This window comes from Coffea arabica, chromosome 2c (genome assembly GCF_036785885.1).
Source record: "Coffea arabica cultivar ET-39 chromosome 2c, Coffea Arabica ET-39 HiFi, whole genome shotgun sequence".
In the NCBI taxonomy this organism is placed as follows: Eukaryota; Viridiplantae; Streptophyta; class Magnoliopsida; order Gentianales; family Rubiaceae; genus Coffea; species Coffea arabica.
The window spans coordinates 3,344,945-3,364,711 of record NC_092312.1 but is presented as its reverse complement, the minus strand read 5'-3'; the positions used below and the strand labels follow the sequence as shown (position 1 = coordinate 3,364,711).

The window sequence follows — 19,767 nt, the reverse complement described above, 5'->3', positions numbered from 1 at the left end:
CACATGCTGTTTTGAGCAGGCGTTAATGATGTTTATTTCCTCTGGACAGTGGGCACAACATTCTTGCTTCCAAAGCCTTAATTATGTATCCATTCATCCGTAGATTCATGGTCCTTCCAGTTGCTGCGTCTGCCTTTGATATACGCTTCATGTCGTCAACTCGTCCTTCATGTCTCCTCTTTCAGTCCCCACCCACAGCACATGTAGTCTTTTGACTCTCTTTTCCGGGCAGATATGATGCATTGACTTCGAGTAAATACAGCGTTCTTGCTTTTCCCTCTTAGGATACCATCCTATCAATCAACGCTGAATCACTATTCATCCAATGATCCTTTGGAAGAAAGATTCAGTCAATCAGTTGGGTACCCCCAAACCAATGATTATGTTTCTTGTCAAACTTTCCACTTATTCAAGCAAAATTCAAGAACTCCTACATGACAACATTATATAACAATTAAAGCTCTTGCACACAACTATGTGGCTAAATTTCCAATATAAATAGCACCCCCATTTCCATTCATCAGTACAGCAAACTCAATCCGTCCTCGTACTGAACTTAGAAAGTACCAAGTGTTTTAACTGTCTACAGTGTGGCATTTTTTGTTTTTGTTTTTGTTTTTGGTCCGCTTTCAAGCCCACCTCCACGATACCAAAATGCTTTCACGTTCGGCCGCCAATGAGCATTAGGTATTGCCTACCTTTTCATTGAAGTAATTTTACCGAAATTCTGCAACGTTTTTCTTGTTCAGCAATGCAAGGTACATACTGACAAAGCTAATTAGTTAGCTGTGTTGGTTGTAAGTAAGAGAGTATTTCAGCCTTTCATCAGCTTACTTGTAGCGAATGTCTTTGCTCCCATTTTCTATGTTTTATGAATGTATCTTTTCTGACTCCTAAGTTCTGCCTTCCAAGAATAGCTGCTAGTCGCTAGGCATGCATCTTTTCTTCATATTATATCTGCATAATGAACTTGATATTAGTGTCACGATCTTTCCTTCGTACATGCAAGCACTAGCTGCAGGCTAGAGAAACAATCATGTCGATAATGCAGAAAAAAAATTACAGTTACATTAACATATTATTGTCATTTACATATTTGACTGTGAAAAATATGATAAGGGAGCGATATAAAGAGCTTGATTATGTGAATGATTTGGTTTAAAGGTTGATTTTTTTTTTTTTTTGCCAATCTTGTAATATGTTTTCCAATTTACTTGTAAAAAAAAAAAAAAATACTACAACATAAAGGACATTTGAAACCCTTTTAGATTTTTTAGGAGGCAATTTGAGGGAAGGGAGCAAATTTGAAAAATTTAGTGGGTCAAGTGTGAAGAAACATTCAGAGAATTGGAAGTTTTCTTCATAATTTGGTCAACTTTTCAAGAGTTAGAGAGGAATGTTGCCCTCAGCTTATTGTGCCTCTGCCGCTTCATATGCAAGCAAAAGGTTACAATAGGTCTTTCTCTTTAACTATCATAGGTACGCAGCATATTTGATGCAAATGCATTTATCCTTGTTTGTAAATCATTGGCATATATATATATATATATAGGTAAGCGTAGCTGATTGTAGCTCCAAAATAAAGATCGAAAAGAAAGCTTAATTATCCTCCCATGTACACCAGCAGTAGTAGTCATTATTATTGGATTTTAGCTTCCGAGTAAAGAAGAAGAAGAAGAAGAGAGTCTTTTCAGTTGCGCTTTTGACTCCACTGTGTAACAACAGTGAAAGGGAATAATCGCAGGAGTCCGGCCTTCAAAGCAACGTAGTTATGCCGATGGACCATAACAAAAGGAAAGAGATTCTTTGTGGGCATATGCCCCATCTCCAAGTAATCCTTTACGTAACCTGTTTCCTTTATCATCCAAAGCCTAGGTTAATCTTGCATGATAATTGCAAGAACAAGTTTCCACTTCACTCTTCAATTTTAATGCTGCTGACTAATTGAAAATTTGGAGAAACCAGGTTTCGAACAAAGGGTCATTCTTTTTTAGTAGTATTGGTGCAACCTAACAACTGGGGTCTTGTTCACCTTTGCGCAAAAGATATATGGCATTAACTCAATCATTATGCATTCCAAGTGCAAACATGAAATTAGTTAAGGATATTTGCACACGTAATAATAGAAAATTTACAGCTAAACAAAATAAATATATAATAGAAGATCGAATACTAAATAGGAATCGATATTATTATGCTAGTTCTGTTCACTAGAGACACTCAATTAAACACAATAAACCACAGCTCGACGACATAAACTGCGGCTGTGGTTATTAGACATGCTTAGAAGCCTGGAACATAACATCACGGTGGTGCTGCAAATTCCAACTCATGCAGCAATGGCCTGCTCCACAGTTCACCTATAATTCCCTTTTCTTGCTAAAGACGTACAGTTTTTTTTTTTTTTTGACTAATTAGATATAATTTTTAGACGCCTAGGAGGTGGTATTCACAGGCTGAGTAGTTAAGGTTATACAACATTAGTTTTATTATTTACAACAAAACTGAAAACTGACCTCCCTGCTTCAGCAACACTATACGTGCTTCCCGTGTCCAATATGTGGGGTATTTACTATGGCTTTAATTTAGAAGTTTCACTTCCATAAATCAATCTGACAACTAGAGGATGATGTTGAGGCCATTTCTGGTACCATTTCTTGCTTTTCCAAATGTCTGAGCATCAAATTGGAGTCATCAGAAGTAGGAAAGGCGTTTGTAGCATTTGAACAATCATTTTCCTTGGAAACTTCTTCCTGACTCAGTTGGGAAGCCACGAATTTATCAAGTACTCTCCAATCTGTCACTTGATCCATTGCCTGTTCATTATTCAAGTCACTGCTGTAAACTGAGTGCAGACCCTGGTCTTGAGATTGATTCATATGCTCAAGTGTTAGTGCTGAAGACTGCAAAGCGCTTGCATGGGTCATGTTGACACCGTATGTAGGCAGAGAATTGCAGGCCATGCTGGCTGGCGCTGGAAGCAACTTTGGGCTCTCAAGAAGAGGGAGCTGCAGAAAGTGATCTGGTGGAATTTGATAGTGCAAATTTGTCTCCTTCTTGCAAGAATAAGGATACTGGTAAGTCAAATTTGATTGAGAGTGCTGCTTTGGCGAGTCCATTTCGGCCATGAACGAAACTTGGTCGTCGTACCAAATTGGTGATTCATGCTCACTAACTTTTCTCATGGTGGCTATCCTTTTCTTGAATACTCTGCATACAACCCAGCCTTCTTCCTGATTAAAGGTCAAGACCATGTACTATCAGGTAAGGCATCATTAAGTGGAATTCATATCCCAAAAGAACCAAAAGTTACTTACTGATTCAATATTCTCAGACATTGATGGGGAAAAAACCCAAAGAAAAAACAAAATAAGGGTTTCATCCTTCTCGAGATATATTTAGCTGGCATGTGTAAAGTTTTTTGTTTAAAAAATTTTTTCAGACTTATCTTATTTACTTTGAGGTAGTACAAATCAGATAGTCGGTGCACCTTTTACTTATTAAGGCAAGGCGCACAAACGAATTCATTCACCAGGGAACAGTGTGCGCAGACTCAGACTGTCATGACTCGAATTACAAGGAATCATTTATGAGCTAATACGTTATCCTTCATTCCAGAGAGATAATTAATAGTAGCATTTTCTGTTATCTTGAAGAAAAGAAAAAAAATTGCCATGTAAGTTTGTTTCAAATATTTGCAGTACTCGAAATAATGACTTTGTGGCGAATGAGATTACTTGCCTGAGGAGTTCCATTCTCGTCTGTTTCAAGCCGGTACTCATGCATAATCCAGTCTGACTTTTGACCATTTGGAGCCCGCCCTTTATAAAAGACTAAGGTCTTCCTCATGCCAATTAAGTCGTGCTTAGAGTAGATGGCCTTATCTCGTCCTGTTGCTTTCCAAAATCCAGCCGCTGTAGCTCTGTTTGTGCGTGTTCCAGTTGGGTATTTCTTATCTTTATGACTGAAAAAATACCACTCGCTTTGCTCTTCTGTTCCTATTCTGCAGAGCTCTAACAAAATTTATTGGGAAGAAATTAGAAGAAGTTAGGGTAGTAGCGCTGAATTGCATCCTGACCAGCATGCAGTTTCAAAGAAGGAACTAGTTACTGATGCGGTTCTTATGGTTTTATCGATGATACCTTGAAGATCCCAAGGCTCAATTTTGTAAAGATCCACATCTTTAATGACGTCCAGGTCAATTCGTCGACAGTTTATCTTCTTCCTTAGATAATAATCAACCAGCTCTTCGTCAGTGGGGTGGAAGCGAAAGCCAGGGGGAACGTGTGTGAACGTGTTCATCGTCTTCGACTTGATACCCTAGAACCTGCAATTTGTGAAACACGGTCAGCATTTTCGTGTCTGCCGAGAAGGAGGAAATAATTTTATCTATCAAGCTCAAATCAATTAATGGAAAACATGATTCCTCTCTTAAACAGTTATTTGTGATCACTCAATAAAAATAAAGTAAAATTTTTGTCATGCAGCATTGAAGGGTTTCTCATGCATTATTTTGTAACTGCTGCTGGCATCGATAACCCAAACTGTTCACTCGAAGACGTTAAAGAGATCCACCCTAATCATTTGTTAGCTCGTTTACTCTTCTGCACTGTAGTTAGTGATCCATTCACCCTTATTGAATTATAGTACGTACAATCTTTTGACTCGGATAGAGAGATTCATTGTAGATAAATTGTTATCTACTAGTCATCACACGACAAATCTAATAATACTCGCGAAGATTTTCTTTTGTCATTACGCTGCATGGTGACAAGAGTAAAGCCATCAACAATGACAACACGTTCAGCTTATTATTTGCTGCTCCTGTTAACTTTAAATATTACTAGGAAAAAGGCGAGCAAAACTTTAATTAGAGCAAATCTGTCAAACTCAATAAGCAGTAAAATTAAACCATGAGTACTGAATGTGTCACGGTGACCCAGCCAAGTTTTTGCGTTTTCATTTCAAAATTCTTGAATTTCTTATTTTCAAAACATTATTTAGCTTCCGGAATTGGTAGCTGCTGTACGTTCTTTATCTTCCAAACTCCTTGCAGCAAAGTTACAGGCACAGGGGCATATAGGGGATCAGAATTTCTTTCACAACAACTTTGATATCAAAATATAAGTAAAAAAATAATAACCTAGCTACTAATTCTACTTGACTGATTCCAAAACAAGTGAGTTATATTGAATTAAGGTTTATTAAGTTTTAATTCCATTACTTATTCAACAATATTAAAAGCATTCCAAGTTACATTTCACAGGAACAACTTACTAATTAATGCACCACCGGCCGCAATCTCAAAAATAGTAGTGTCAATTCAAAGCTTTACTGAACAGACAGATGATTCTTATAATTAATGAAGGTTTGCCGTCCAACCAATTATCTTGATTATAGTGATCCTAGATGCTATTTACAGCTTAAAGCTCTTGATATTGCATACATGACATGATATGAACAGTTTTAATATTGATCAAGATAAAATTAATATCTATGCTTAGGTCAGATATATATATGTAATAGATCCATATCAATGTGTTGTATAGTTTTGTGTAGATAATAATAGGCTGGTGCCAAATTAAGGGTACCCTGTAGACGTCCACAAGTGCGTGTGCATAAATTAACTTGAAGGTTTGAAACTTGTTTCAATAGCATTGGACAAAGTATATTTCCTTTCATTTCTTAGTTCTTTTCCTTGGATGATCTAGAAACAGCTTTAAAATTTGACTGCCATATGCATGTTTCAGAGAAATACAGGTGCTATCAGAAGCTAATTTTTTAACAGATATTGAAATAAAAACAATTGCATGCTCTCAAAAGAAAACCTTTATATTTTTGACCCATATGAAATCAAAGTCTGAGCAAATAGCGTGAATTAGTTCAACACACTCCAATAGTTAGTCCAAATATTAGAAACGTTATGTACAAATTAAATATTGCCTTTTAATTTTTCTTTTTCTTTACTCCATAGAAAGTGATAAGTATAATTTCAAGAAGGTACTTCTAGTGCATGTGGCGTGCGTCAGTTCTCAAGGAAAGAGATTTGGATGTCCATTCAACCACAAAGCTTAACAAGGTACAGTTTGAGGAAAGAAAGCTGAAATGATTAAAATGAAAAAGTATAAATGACAAAGAGGAAATTTTTTTTTAAAAAAAAAAAACAAAGGAGAAAAGTTGCTTTTTGAATATTGAGATAATATTCTTAAGACTAATATGATAGACCGTGGAAGTTCATAAATATGTCTAGTTAATGACTTTGAATGTGTAACTTGAGATCTAATTAGTCAAAAGATCAGCTTATTTGGGACAGATAATTTAGATTGACCAAATGTTCATAATATTTGTGCTGCAATGAAGCAAAATAATCTCTTCTCCTCTCATCTTTTGTTCCGTAGTTTTTCCTTAATTCATGTATTAATGCTGTGAAGATTAAATTGGTAATAGCTAGTCCTGCCTTCATTAAGCTTATGAGAGAAATTGAATGCTTGCTTCTAGTGATAATGATCAGAAGTGTTGGAGCATGCATGTCATCATGAAAGTTTCAACTTGAACAATGGCAATTCAATTAGGATCTCCTCCTATATACTAACCCATGCCAAACAGGAGGCCAAAAGAATTATATATATATATATATATATATCATACAACAAGACTGTAATCGTGATTGTCGTTTGACACCGTCAATCATGATGGATTTCTGATGGCTTTATCCTGGTCATCAGAACAAATGCAATAGTTGGTCATCATGAATGTCATTATTTCACTTGTTATATCAAACAAATCGGATAAAAAATGCTGGTTATTAGATGATATTGCTTACTTTGATTTCAAAAAGAAAAAAAAAAACAAAGAAAAAGAAAGTAGATTTCAAGAACAAATGAAGATGTAGGCACAACCCTAGCATGCATCATATACCCTCTAGCAAATTGGAATCCAAATGAGGCCTAGAAGATCAAGTTTCCAGAATTTTTACTTTTTGGAAATCTTTGTTGTTACAAGAAGTGGATCATGTTTATGCTTTTATATTTGTGAAAATTAACTCATTCTGCGTGCGAGTACTCGAGGAAACAGATCGTCGTCCTCGAGCACAAGCTTCTCACGTAGACCGCATTGTGTCAAGTTTTGAACTCTACGTATGTCTACTATCCAAGGACAAGCGGCATATAATTAGATAGAGAATTGAACGTCAACCTTGTTAGCAGATATCAAGAAACAAAGATCAAACCTTAAACAGTACGTCTCTAGCTATCAGTAGATCTGGATCGAAGCGAAATCTAGATCTCCAGGCAAGCAAGAAGCTCGATCTTCTTTCTTCAAAGGTTGATCAATGAGGATTTGATGTCTTGAAATTGGAGCAGTGGGTTTTTGCAAGATTCTTCCAATAGAAATGATAGGTTCCTCGAACGCCTGCTGGAGGAACCAAAACCTTCCGCTATTAGACAACCAAACGACAAGATAAGGACAAAACAAAGCAGAAATAGAACCAACAAGTTTCGTAGTACTTCTCCTCGGGACTTGAGCAACTTTGCAGTTATATATAAAGTCCCACAAAACGACGACGGCACCCCCGAAAGGTTGCCGAATTGTCGGCGTTGTGGCTTGTCGGATCAAATCCCGAGAAGTCAAGACTCAGCAGGAGGACTGGAAGAATGAAGAACGAACAGAATTATATATAAAGACAACAGGAGGAGTGAGAGAAAGGCAGAAAAAGAGAAAACCCCTAATGATTAAAGGTAATGTAAGTAGTATTTGATAATGCTTTCATTTTCTTCTCTCACTTTCACAGTAAGCTGAATTGTTGGGAAAGGTTTTAGGCGCGAAAAAAGGTGGCGCAAAAATGGCAGAGAGAGAGAGAGAGAGAGAGCAAGCGCAGCAGCGTGTGGGGAATTGCCACCTCCGCCACCCGCAACTGATAACGACCTCCCTCGGCCCTCAAGACTCAAAATCAAGAATGTTGCCTTTCTAATTTGGTCAGCTTTCAATGCGTCTTTCTAGGATTAATCTTTTCTTAGAATGGAGATGGTAAACCGGCATTGACTCCCCTCTAGCTAACCTCGTACAAACTATTTTGTGACAATTAATCTCGTAGCTATATATTGATTTGCAAGTTGGTGAAGTTCATGAACTTCATAATACAATTAATCTCTCTGAACTCTTGAAATTTGAACCCAAAAGTTAATGTACGATATTTGCTGAGATGTACTGTGAGATTAGGGTTTTCGATATATATACACAGACTTGGCATTCTTCCAAAATAACAAGATTTTGATTAGAAACTTCAAAATATAATTAAGCACAGTTTCTAACTCTCGAACACTTGGAGCTAGTTAGCATTAATAGACGGACAACGGGATTGCATAGTGCCCTGGTGACTTAATGAAACAGACTCCGCTAAAAAAAAAAAAGTGAAAAATCTCCATCTGGAAGGGGGTGAACGTGTCCCTGAACGGTCCCAGAAATGTCCCTTTTCCCTTCCCTACCATTTTAGATCATGAGCTCGGGACCAGGACACAGGGACTCCAGTTCTCTCCCGTTTTTTTTTTATATTTTAACTCCATGAATTAGTGTAAACTGAGTGGGTAGTTGATGATGGTAATTAATTTTTGTCTTATCTAAATTAATTCAAGTGGTAGTTTGTTAAGTGTCTTAATAATTGCAACCATGATGATCCATTTTGAGTTGTTAATTACGCGCATTATTAATTTCCAACAAGATGTCTAGCGGTTTTCTTCACGGTTAACCCCAAACGAAGGATTGCTGACGAAATTTCCATGTAAACTTTACAACGGAACTCACTAAACACGAGCCCTCCGGGGTTTGGCCTGGTGGTTGAGCTTGCTGGAGATGGAGTCTTAAATTCCTGTGTCAGTCACCAGCAAGTTGTGGAGGGTGGGACATCCCTAAAATATATATATATATATATATATATATATATTCACTAGACACGAGCCAAGGCCCTTAACAGTAGCAAAATTGATTGAGCAAGCTCGATGTACATTGATAACATGAGGCAAACCCTAATGAGTAAAAGTTACAACGGTAATTAGGTCATTCATTCGCCAGATCGACAATACTCTCAAATGAGCTCAATTCAAAATTTTCATGTAAACTAGTAAAGCTCATTGCTCTCTCCCTGCACGTAGCTACGAATAATAAGTTGTTCATCGTCTCTCAAAATCACCCTTTACTGTTATATATAATAACAGGAAATATATTTGAACTCCGAATCTCTAAATCCGCCGCCCTTTAAATATTGAGTAAGTAATGGCACAATGTCTAAATGCATCAATATAATTAATTAGTATATGTGAATTTAAACCTCCAGGAAAACTTTTTGTGCAAATCTACCGAAATGGTTGAGGCCCGAGCGTGAGCAGTTCTTGCTCGTGAGGATTACACTTCCTAGCCACCACCACCGACCGTCATCATTATAATAATCTATAAAACAGGAGAGAAAAATTTTAAAAAAAAAACGAATAGCTACCCTTTATAATGATATATCTAACTAATACTATCATGATGTAAAAATTAATTTCAGCTTTAAGCTGATGAACGGGGGGGCTTAAGTCCGTTGCAACGGTCCCAGTTTCGCCTCTGTTTTGCTGTGAAAAATCATAGCCTTGGGAGGGCCAATCTAACAGATCGAATCCGCACGGGTGGCTAATGGTTGGTTGGCCCGCAAATTTTTCTGCAAAATACTAAACCCTTTACCTTGTGTGACCCACAAGCCGCCCCATCCACATCACAGTTCAGATAGAATGGGACGTGTTTAGATTTGAAATTAGACCACGGCTGGCTGGCTGGCTGGCTGAGTCGATAGAAACGGAGCCGAAATAAACAACCGCTGCTCCGCCTAAACCATGGATGTGGGGATGGAGATGCCGTAGGGGCATTTCAGTATTTCTGCACGGAAACTACTCATTCTGGTGGAAGGACTGAGGTGGGTCCCAATTAGTGGGACACAATGATGCTAACCAGAGTGTTCCTCTTAAGTCTCTACTTGGCGGCTCTGCGGTCTGGCGTGGTCTAGCCACCATAATTGCCGCTGAACCAATTTGGTGTACTGACTCATTTATTCAACTCCCTTTCCCGTTTCGCGGTCCTACCCCGTTTATGGGATGATCAGGTCCAAATTTCACGTGCTAATTAGGTGTGCTTTTTTTTTTTTTTCCCCTTTTCCCCTCCCTATTTTTACTTTTTCGAGTACCACTAGTTATTTTTTAAGTTTACATTTGTGGCCGTGGATAAGTGTGTAGGAATTGAGAATTCTGTTTAGAAATTTTTTATTTTTTTTTCCCTCACAAGACTAACACCTGATCATCGTATAAACTTTAATTTGATAAATGAGATATCGATAATTGGGTTTTTTGCTAAATAACCAGTAATTCAATAATATCTGATATTTTAAAAAAGAATAAAACATTCTGACTTTTTCAATTTGATTGTTAGGAGAAAAAGAAAAGATATAGTAAGAAATTTACAATTGGTACACCAATCAAGGCGTGGACAACCTGATTTAATTCAAATGTTTAAACTTTAATACCATGTCATTCTGTTAAATATATAGAGAATTAAGATGGGAGTTACATCTAAATTAAGACCAAGTATGCCTTGGAAATTTGGCCAACATTTATGAGATGCGATTCTGAACATGAATTATTTAACCAAAGAGATGTTAATAGGCCAGTAGCTTTGTGTTTAGCCTGCCTTCTAGCCAATGAAAAACAATTTGGAGATGCCTAAAAAGGAAAAATGAAAAGGATTTAGAGGTTAAATACTTTGAAAATGTTGCGCAAAATGAATACTACACCGGGAAAAAGAAGATGTACTTTTACAATATGAATTTGTTTAGATAGTGGATTATTTGTAAAAATTTATTTATTTATATCATCAACACATTTTTCAGTTACTTTTTTTTAACATAGAAAAATATAAATATCTATCTGATGTGCAAAACTCTAGAGACTAGTCCTTTTGTTTTCTCTTTTTGATCATAATTAGTACAGAGAAATTTCAAACCACCAATGCATTAAGAATTGATAGGGTAGGAGGCAAGAGTTCAAACCTTGTCTCCCACCAAATTGCCACAATTAAATGTGATATTATTTAAAAAATTCAGGCGAATGCGTAGTACACCCGTCTGATCCGGTAATAGTTCAGTTCTTTCCAAATTATTCCAAAATCTCTTTAAGCCCTCCCCTCCCAATAATATAGGAATCTATCATATTAACAAAAAAAAAAAATATATATATATATATATATACAGAGAAATTTCCGCTCCGGCCTTGCCCGTAGACCCTAAGTTTGGTCCAGCATTCGAATGTAGCCTCGGCGTATAATGGAAGCGATGGGCTTTTTAAAACCTAGGAAAGGCAAGATATGCCCAAAAAACAAACTTTTGATGTGGGGTGGAGATTTCGTATGGTAGGCCCAGATTTTGATATCATGACGACATCTTACATCATTGCTTCCATCTTAAACATTCGGTTTGCCGTTAGAGAACACCGTTACTGGGCCACGTGTCATGGCTTTGATGGCTGAACCTTGCAGCAACCAATGGCGTTGCGGCATCTTGAATGCTTTCTTAGGCCCACCGACGATATATGATTAGCAGCGGACGGTGTCCCCACAGTGACCCCACACCCACTTTCCCTGTATACGGCGGAAATGCAGAAGGCGTCCTCGCTTAAGCATCCACTTATACCATTTACCAAATGACAAAGGGTCCGTTTGCTAAGCACCAAGCACGATTTGCAATATATATATATATATATATATATATAGATTAAATCTTATTTACACTAACAATATATATACTATAACGGTTGAATATATGACATATATGTAAAATTTGAATTTTAAATTTAAATTTGGATAATATGTCATGCATTTAATAGTGAAAGTATATAAATACACTGTTAGTGTATTGAAGATTAATCCATATATAAATTTTTGAAGAGTAAATCTTGTATACGCTGTCAGTATATACACTTTCACGGTTGAATAAATGACACATGGGTAAGATTTGAATTTTAAATTCAAATTTCACACATTTGTCATATATTTAATGGTAATGGTGTAATAGTGTATACAAGATTAATTTTTTTTTTAATGGATCCTATGGGCACTCATTAATACAGTTACATTCCACCAAACTTATCCTGTCTATACACATTAATAATTACTATCTTCTCTTGTATTTATACACATTTTTTAATTAATTTCTTTGTATTTATATATTTTTTCTAATTAATATTATATTTTTAAAAATCTAAAACCTGGAATACATTTTAACGAGTGCTTTTAGGGCACCTATTAGAGAAGCTGTGCGCGTGTGTGTGTGTGTGTGTATTTGCATCATAAACATTATTTGTTTACATATACTATTACACTACAAAAAAATACTATAATGTCATTTCAAATAACTTTCCAAATAATCTCCTCCTATCCAAAGTTGTAATCGACTTAGCAAAATACAAAATGTCATCCAATAAAATTATATTTAGGGTTTTGCTAACAGATGAGTTTTCATTAAAACATTTAAATCACATTCAACCTACCATGCAAATAGATACATTAACAATTATTACTTTTCTTTGCATTATACATTTTTTCTAATTAATTACATTTACATATTTTCAAAAAAAATTCAACACTTCAACTATATCTTAACAATGTTGAATACAGGCCCTTGAATTTATACGTGTAATGTATGTTTAGTTATTTGAGCTGACCACAATAGCAAGAAAAGTTTAATAATTAATTCAAGGCAAAACAAATACTTGTTCATGTATTCTACGTCACAACCACATTCGATTTACAATCGCATGCACCTTTTGTCAAACACAATACTGGCAACCCATTGAATGCTCTCAATTAGCCAACCTTTGCTCCGTGACTGCATTATATGTATAGTGTCGCCCATGCACTTAGCTTCCATAGGGTTTTTTTTTTTTTTTTCCCTTCAACTCCAATATATTCTTTTCTTGCATGAGTAAATCCGAAACCTTAACACATTGAACGAGTAATGAATGACATCATAAACATCTTATACAGTACTCCTACTGAAAAAATGCGGCTGTGTTGAATATACAATACTCCTAATTAATGTCTCGCTTATGAAAGACGAATCATTTGTTTTCGTTTATTTTAGCAGGATAAAGTGAGAACACATAGCGCTGGGAAAAATTGTGGAGTAATATATGAGAAGAAGAAGTCCATAAGTATCCACTGGTACAGTATACCAGCAATGAATACATGCAACGCCTATGCCAGGGTATGAGTACATGTAGGGCACGACGTGTATAGGTATTTTAGATTACTCATCATTTTGTAGAATACCCTGAATGAGAAGATTGTTTACCATCCTCGTGTTATACATCATTCAACAGATGGAAATACGGGAAGAAAAAAGGTCCTAGAGATTTCCTGGTCCAGCAAAATTATTGCGTATCAGCTATACTTTAAATTCTCCTTTTTTTAAAAAAAAAAAAATTTGTAATTTATTGCACGGACGGCATTAAAAGTGGGAAAAAAATTTCTGTTAGACCACGATTTGTGTCTGTTTTCGGCATCCCGGGAGAAAAGGGCCGGCAAATAATATGGACAGCAGATCTGCACAAATAATTAAAGCTCCTTTCAGACACACGTTTAAGTTGAAAACTCTGCAAATTGAGCTTGTTTTTGCGACCCCAGAAAGTAAGAAAAGCGGGTCAAAGAGTATGCATAACAGGACCCGCTCAACTAACTAAACCTTTTGGCAATGTTTTAAAACCCGGACCGTCAATTGAACCGATGAAGTAAAAGAGTCGAGGTTCAACCGATCGGACTGGTTCAATCTCGGTTCAATGAATTTTTAAAAAATTAATTTATATAAATATGTATATGCACAATATAAGACATGCAATAGACAAATTTAAAACTTTATATGATGAAAAGTTTACTATTTTTTAATAACTTGGATTTTCAAAAATAAATTTTTTAAATTATAAGTTAAAACAAATAAATTTCATTTCAATTTCAATTTCAATTATATCTACCAAAATAATCTCAAATCCAACCAAAAAATATCACAATATTTTGAAATTATACAAAATTCAAGTCTATGAGAATTTGATATTGTGAACTTAAAATTTAATTTACGTCTTTGGAATTTAGAGATTGCAATTTAAAAAAGAAAGTTTGGAGTTCGAAAGAAATCAAGAGAATCGAAAATAGAAATACAAACTTGATAAGAAACAAAAAATGAGATAAAAGTGAGTGGTTGTAACATTAAATAATTTGGGTTAAAGAAAAATAATTCTTTTTTAACTTTTTCAATTTAATGGACAAAAACAAAATTAAAAAGATGGAAGAAAACATCAATAAATTAAAACTAAAGAGATTTGATTAAAAAGAGAGTGACAAAAAAAAGAGGGGAGAGAGATATAGAGTGTGTGTGTGTTGAAAATTAAAGAGAAAGAGTCATGAAAGAATGAGATTTTGTAAGAAAAAAGGAAAAAAGAAATATGGATATTTGTTATATATATATAAGTTATCGACAAAAACAAATAAGATGTGATGGCGCAATGGTTACTACATTGGTTTTGTATTACAAAGGTCCTGAGTTCGAATCTTAATGGCCGGTTCGTGATTCGATCGGTCGATCCGGCCGGTCCGGTTCGATTTTCAAAACACTGCCTTTTCGTAGACACGCTTTAAATTGAAAATTCCGTGTCTAAAATGAAAATGCCACTGTCAAGAATGGTGTTTTGCGGTTGAGAAGGTCCTGCACATAAACTGGTTGTAGGACAAAGCTTGAAACGTTCTCAATTACTTAGCTTTTATTCGCATGATTAAGGGACTGTAGTTTTTGGCAGAAAATTTTTCACATTTTTTAATTGTCTTGTTATATTATATGCAACTGTAAAAGAATGGGCAATATAATCAGTGGTGCGGTTACAACCTTTGTTCAGGGAATGCAATAATTTTAGGTTAACGTTAAGGTGTGGTTTTATAAGTTTTTGATGCGGTTAAGTATTTATTGCTGCAAGTCTAGTAGGCATAAACTAATTTATTCAATATTACAAAAATAAATTTAGAAAATTGTCTATATTTTTTATTTATTACATGCAGTAGTTGTCATGTTATCTAATAGTAAAAAAAAAAAAAATTATAGAATTGTTTAAATTGCTCAGACATGCAAATAATATGTACACAGCCAAATTGTCAAATAAATATATTTTCACTTCTAGTTCGTATGGTTGGACATGTAAGTAAAGTTCAATTTGAAGTAAATAAAACTTTATTGGAAAGAAAATAAGAAAAGCATCATGTTTTATTTCAAACTTTCATAGAAGAAATGGTAAGAGAAACTGTAAAAAATTTCAACACTTTTGGGAGCGCAATTATGGATCGATCTAAATGGAATATTTGAGAAATTCAAGGGAACAAGCTAGAGTGGGACAATAACAAAATGGGTAAGTGTTTCACAGGTTATTTTATATTTTTCAGTTGGCCACCAAGAGAGTTTTAAAGTTCTACTCGAGTATAGGTCAAGAGATCAAATCTCTTTACCTACATTCTAAAGATCCAAATTTTATAAAAATGTTGTCAACAGGGGTGCGTAGGCACTCGTTTTGACCACCGGCGGTGGTTCAGTCACAAGCTAGAGAACAAGATAGACATTTCACAATTGAGTACTTTGGCCACTTAGTTAGAAAGGGTGTACAATAAATACAGGATAGTAAAAGTTAAAAATGGAGCCATAAGATTGATGAATGTAAAAAGCTAATAAAAATTAAGACGCATTTGAAGGCTAAATAGTTGGACAGCAGAAAAAAGGGAAAAAAAATAATTAAAAACAAGTACACAAATTAATTTGCATATATATATATATATATGGCGTAGCATGTGCGTGTAATATCAATTGCAATTGTCACTTTTCTAGAAAAGGAAGCGCTCACCTAAAACATATCATGTCTATGTAATAGGAGATATTATGATTGCATTGTGGTTTGCAAGTCCTCTTCAAAATTATGGTTAATATCATATGAATAAGAAATGAGAACAAATAAAGGCTGAATGGTGGAAATTGGAATGATTGGGATCATATTCATTAGCTATTATGTTAAAAGTTTGCTTTGTCAACTCAAGCAAAAATCAAATCGCACAGCGGTTGCCCGGACTTGAAAACACAAGTATAGCATAGCATATTATTAGCACGCCACGCCGGTAACGCTACCCACTAAAACAAGCAAAACATTGCTCTCTCTCGGGCCGAAAGCAGACAATCGATATGAAATCAGCCCATACACCGAATCATTTAGGCTTGGATGGGCCGCATCACTGGGAGCTTTTGGGCTTTTGATGGGCCATCCCCAGACTTCATCCGCCTAATGACTTCGGTGGTTTCTGCTCTTGGACGGTCCTAAAGAGGGCCATGTAATGGAGATTATTCATCAAAGACTGATTTTGTATCAATGCACACACAGTGCATCGTGATTTTATTTTATGGACACCTTGGACAGGTAAGTCAAACTTCCTTGTAAAAGTTTGGAAAAAGAAATCCGGATAATCTGTCTTGATTATTCTTTTTTAAATTATTTTGGGTGGGTTTCTTTCTTTTTGCATTTTGGTCCCTCATAGGTTGATAAACTGACACAAATTAAACGGTGGAGGAGAAATCATTTAGGAATTTCGGAAAAAAAAAAAGAATTAGACAATAATATTCTTGTGTTAATTTGTCATAGTGACATGACATCTAAGTACAAGATCAATCAATTAACAAATCTGAAAAAAATCATTCATAGGCCCGCAATGAATGGGACGCCGGTGGAAGGCAACCATGTCCGGCCAGCTATGAGGTTTGCAACCGTGAAACGTGAAGCCACATTCGCGCTTGTGATGACATGGTAACCCCGCCACCTGACTCTGGATCTCGTGGAAGCACCCGGTCCAAAATTATTGTATTCCCCGTAGTACACCGTATTTTGACCAAAATTAGTGTTTACCCAAGGTAACCAACCGGCCGGATTTATTAAGCCGTCCATGTAAGTCTTGAGAAAAACTGTACGTGAATACAGCTGCCACGGCCGTCCCAAATACGTATTGAATGACCCGACCGCCGGCCTGAGGTCTCGAGCAGCCACAATTCGTGAGTTATGGATTGATATTCCGGTGTTTTGGAAAGGGTCGGCTCGGCCTTGAGCTGTTATGACGTTGACTTGGCCCCAGAGGGGCTTGCGAACGTAGATGATGCAGTTCTGGAAAACCACGGCTGCGTTTCCAAATATGAAGTCTATGGTGCCGTAGATGTAGCAGTTCTTGTAGAATTGACGCTGAGCGTGCACGAAAAGAGTGTCCTGGTATCCTTCGAATCCGCAAGCATAGAACACTGAAAGATCCGATGCAGATCGAAGCGCCACTGCTTGACCCCGCTGTGGCCCGGCGGTGTTGCGGAATGTGATTCCCCGGGCCATGAATCCAATTCCATCCACCCCTGATCAAAGTTTCACGCAACGCAGGGTTAATCAAAATTTAACGCTTCAATCTCCTGCTCTCTCTCTCTCTCTCTCTCTATATATATATATATATGTATGTATGTATGTACATATGTTACATAGCAGTAATTAATTGTCTATTTTTGCATGGATGACCTAAGAAGAAGTACTAGCTAGTAAGGAACTGCTTCGACAACTGTGGCTGTAATCAAATTATCACTGCAAGGGCTTATGAAAAATGTCAACTCCTTTCCTTAATGTCTGTGCCAACCAGCAATCTTCGAGGCTCAAACATGTTTTTGTGCTTTTTTTTTATTTTTTAAATTATGAATCATCATAAAAGAAAGGGAAGATTCTCTTCAAATCTACCTAGTAGTGTCCGCAACCAGCTTAGTTTCGCCACGTGAAAGAGTAGTAATACAGGAAGAAGATGGCCTGTCATTCTAGCATTGACTTTGAGCATCGTACGATGCACTACTTGTTGACAGATTTATCCACTTTAAAAGAAACAAAAAACAGAGCCCAGGTCTGCCGAATTCTTTACAGGCCGCATCTATTGTGCTACTAAAATGAAGGATGCATCTTTATGGTAATTAATCGAAGTTTAAAACCGAGATATATATTATTACTAATCAATTGTAATTCTACTGTCAAGCCCCTTCAAATTAAGAACTTATATATGGACCCTATGATCAGTTGCAATCAATGCTCTTTAATCTTACTCTTAATAACACATTCTTAACCCATCCAGATGATAATGATGATGATGAAACTAGTTTAGAGAAGCCAAAAGTCTTGCTATATATTAAAAAAAAAAAATTCAACGGGAGCAATGTGCCAAGGTTGGGAATTTGAAAAAAGAAAATAAAGGGGTAAAAAGCCAACGATTTTACTAGGCATGCATGGGTATGAACGTGTGAGTCGTCATGTCCGGCAATTCGGGCATACTTACCAAGAGTTGCGCTGCTGTAGGTTGTGTAACCCCCGGCGACGCTGCGGCTGCCTGTGACAATTGTGTATCTCAACCCATCACCAATCAACGTCACTTTATTCATGGTGCTGCTTATCGCAATATTCTCCCTGTAAACACCTCTTTTCACATATATCACAACCCTCGCATTTCCCACCATCCTTGATGCCGCATAATTTATAGCTGCCTGAATTGATCGAAAATGACCCGATCCATCCATTGCAACAACCGCACTCGCTGTCCTGGACAAGGTTACTGACGACTGTAACAGCTTTCTTTCACCAGCGGTGACCCAACCCGGAAATCCATCTTTGTAATCTTGATGCTCCATCAACACCCCGTTCACAGCTAAACAATTGCTAATCAAATGCGACATGTTACTGGTAAGAATAGGGGAAATGAGTTCCGTGACATTCAAATCGAGGGACCCTGATCGACAGATTTCCAAGTTGGTGAGGGCCGTGCTGAGCCAAGTTTGTGCATCAACATCAGAAGTCTGGTTGGCTAGGAAGCCCTCGATGGTGCGGTTCAATTGGAGAACTGTATTGGAAAGAAGTTTGTTACAATCCCTCCAAACGGCCTTCTTTCTTTTGCTGCGGCACTCTCTCCGAAGATTCTTTGCATGCTTTCTTGCACTATGGACTTGCTCCAAGGCTACTCGCACCGTCATCGTTCTGAATTGGTCTCTGCCTATGGGTTTGATGTCTGAATAGGGAGGACGGCACATGAAGTACTTGCAAGTCTCAGGATGAGGAGTGCTGCTGCACCACCAATCGATATCACCATTACTTTCTTCTTGGCCGCTTGGTTGTGAATGACAGAAGAAAGTACCCAAAGATAAGCAGCATAAGAGGAATATAACAAACTTAGTCGTCATCACTGCTACATAGGTCGTCTTCAGTTACGGTTGGGTTTTTAGCGTTTGATTTGAGATGGGCTTTGAGGTTTTTACGGTTATTAAATGTCGAGGTTTTGCCGGGATTTTCTTCCCCCCCCCCCCCCCCCCCCCCCTCTTTTTTCTTAATACTACAAGGGAGAAAGAGGAGGTTTGGGATGATAATGGGGATGAAAGATGTGACGGAGGAGTTTAACTTACTTAGAAGATGTGAATGGAAGATATGAAAAGTGTCAAAAGTTAATATTGAACCGCCTTCTTGACATTTGTTTAAAATGGTCAGATCCTTGTTTTATGGATCGCTGCAAACACACAAACGTGGAGAGAGAAACAGAGAGACGACTCCTTTATTTACATATTGCGAAGAGTGTAGCATGAAACAACCTCGGTGTTCACTGAAAATGAATAATCATTTGTGC

At 36.7% G+C, this 19,767-nt stretch overlaps 2 protein-coding genes across 2 annotated transcripts; both read right to left on the bottom strand.

The window, feature by feature from the left end:
• Window positions 1–2,160: 2,160 nt before the first annotated feature.
• Window positions 2,161–7,644, bottom strand: LOC113725145 (NAC domain-containing protein 7). The gene is made up of 5 exons (XM_072073639.1): window positions 7,506–7,644; window positions 7,229–7,413; window positions 4,143–4,327; window positions 3,738–4,013; window positions 2,161–3,229 (listed from the first exon to the last, which is right to left on the bottom strand). Exons 3-5 carry the CDS (start codon window positions 4,300–4,302, stop codon window positions 2,595–2,597), a joined length of 1,071 nt encoding a protein of 356 aa, XP_071929740.1. The 5' UTR covers window positions 4,303–4,327; window positions 7,229–7,413; window positions 7,506–7,644; the 3' UTR covers window positions 2,161–2,594.
• A 9,026-nt stretch (window positions 7,645–16,670) lies between these two features.
• On the bottom strand, window positions 16,671–19,433 carry LOC113720408 (probable pectinesterase/pectinesterase inhibitor 33). The gene is made up of 2 exons (XM_027245285.2): window positions 18,436–19,433; window positions 16,671–17,482 (listed from the first exon to the last, which is right to left on the bottom strand). The coding sequence occupies exons 1-2, from the start codon at window positions 19,328–19,330 to the stop codon at window positions 16,788–16,790; spliced, it is 1,590 nt and encodes a 529-aa protein (XP_027101086.2). The 5' UTR covers window positions 19,331–19,433; the 3' UTR covers window positions 16,671–16,787.
• Window positions 19,434–19,767: the final 334 nt, after the last annotated feature.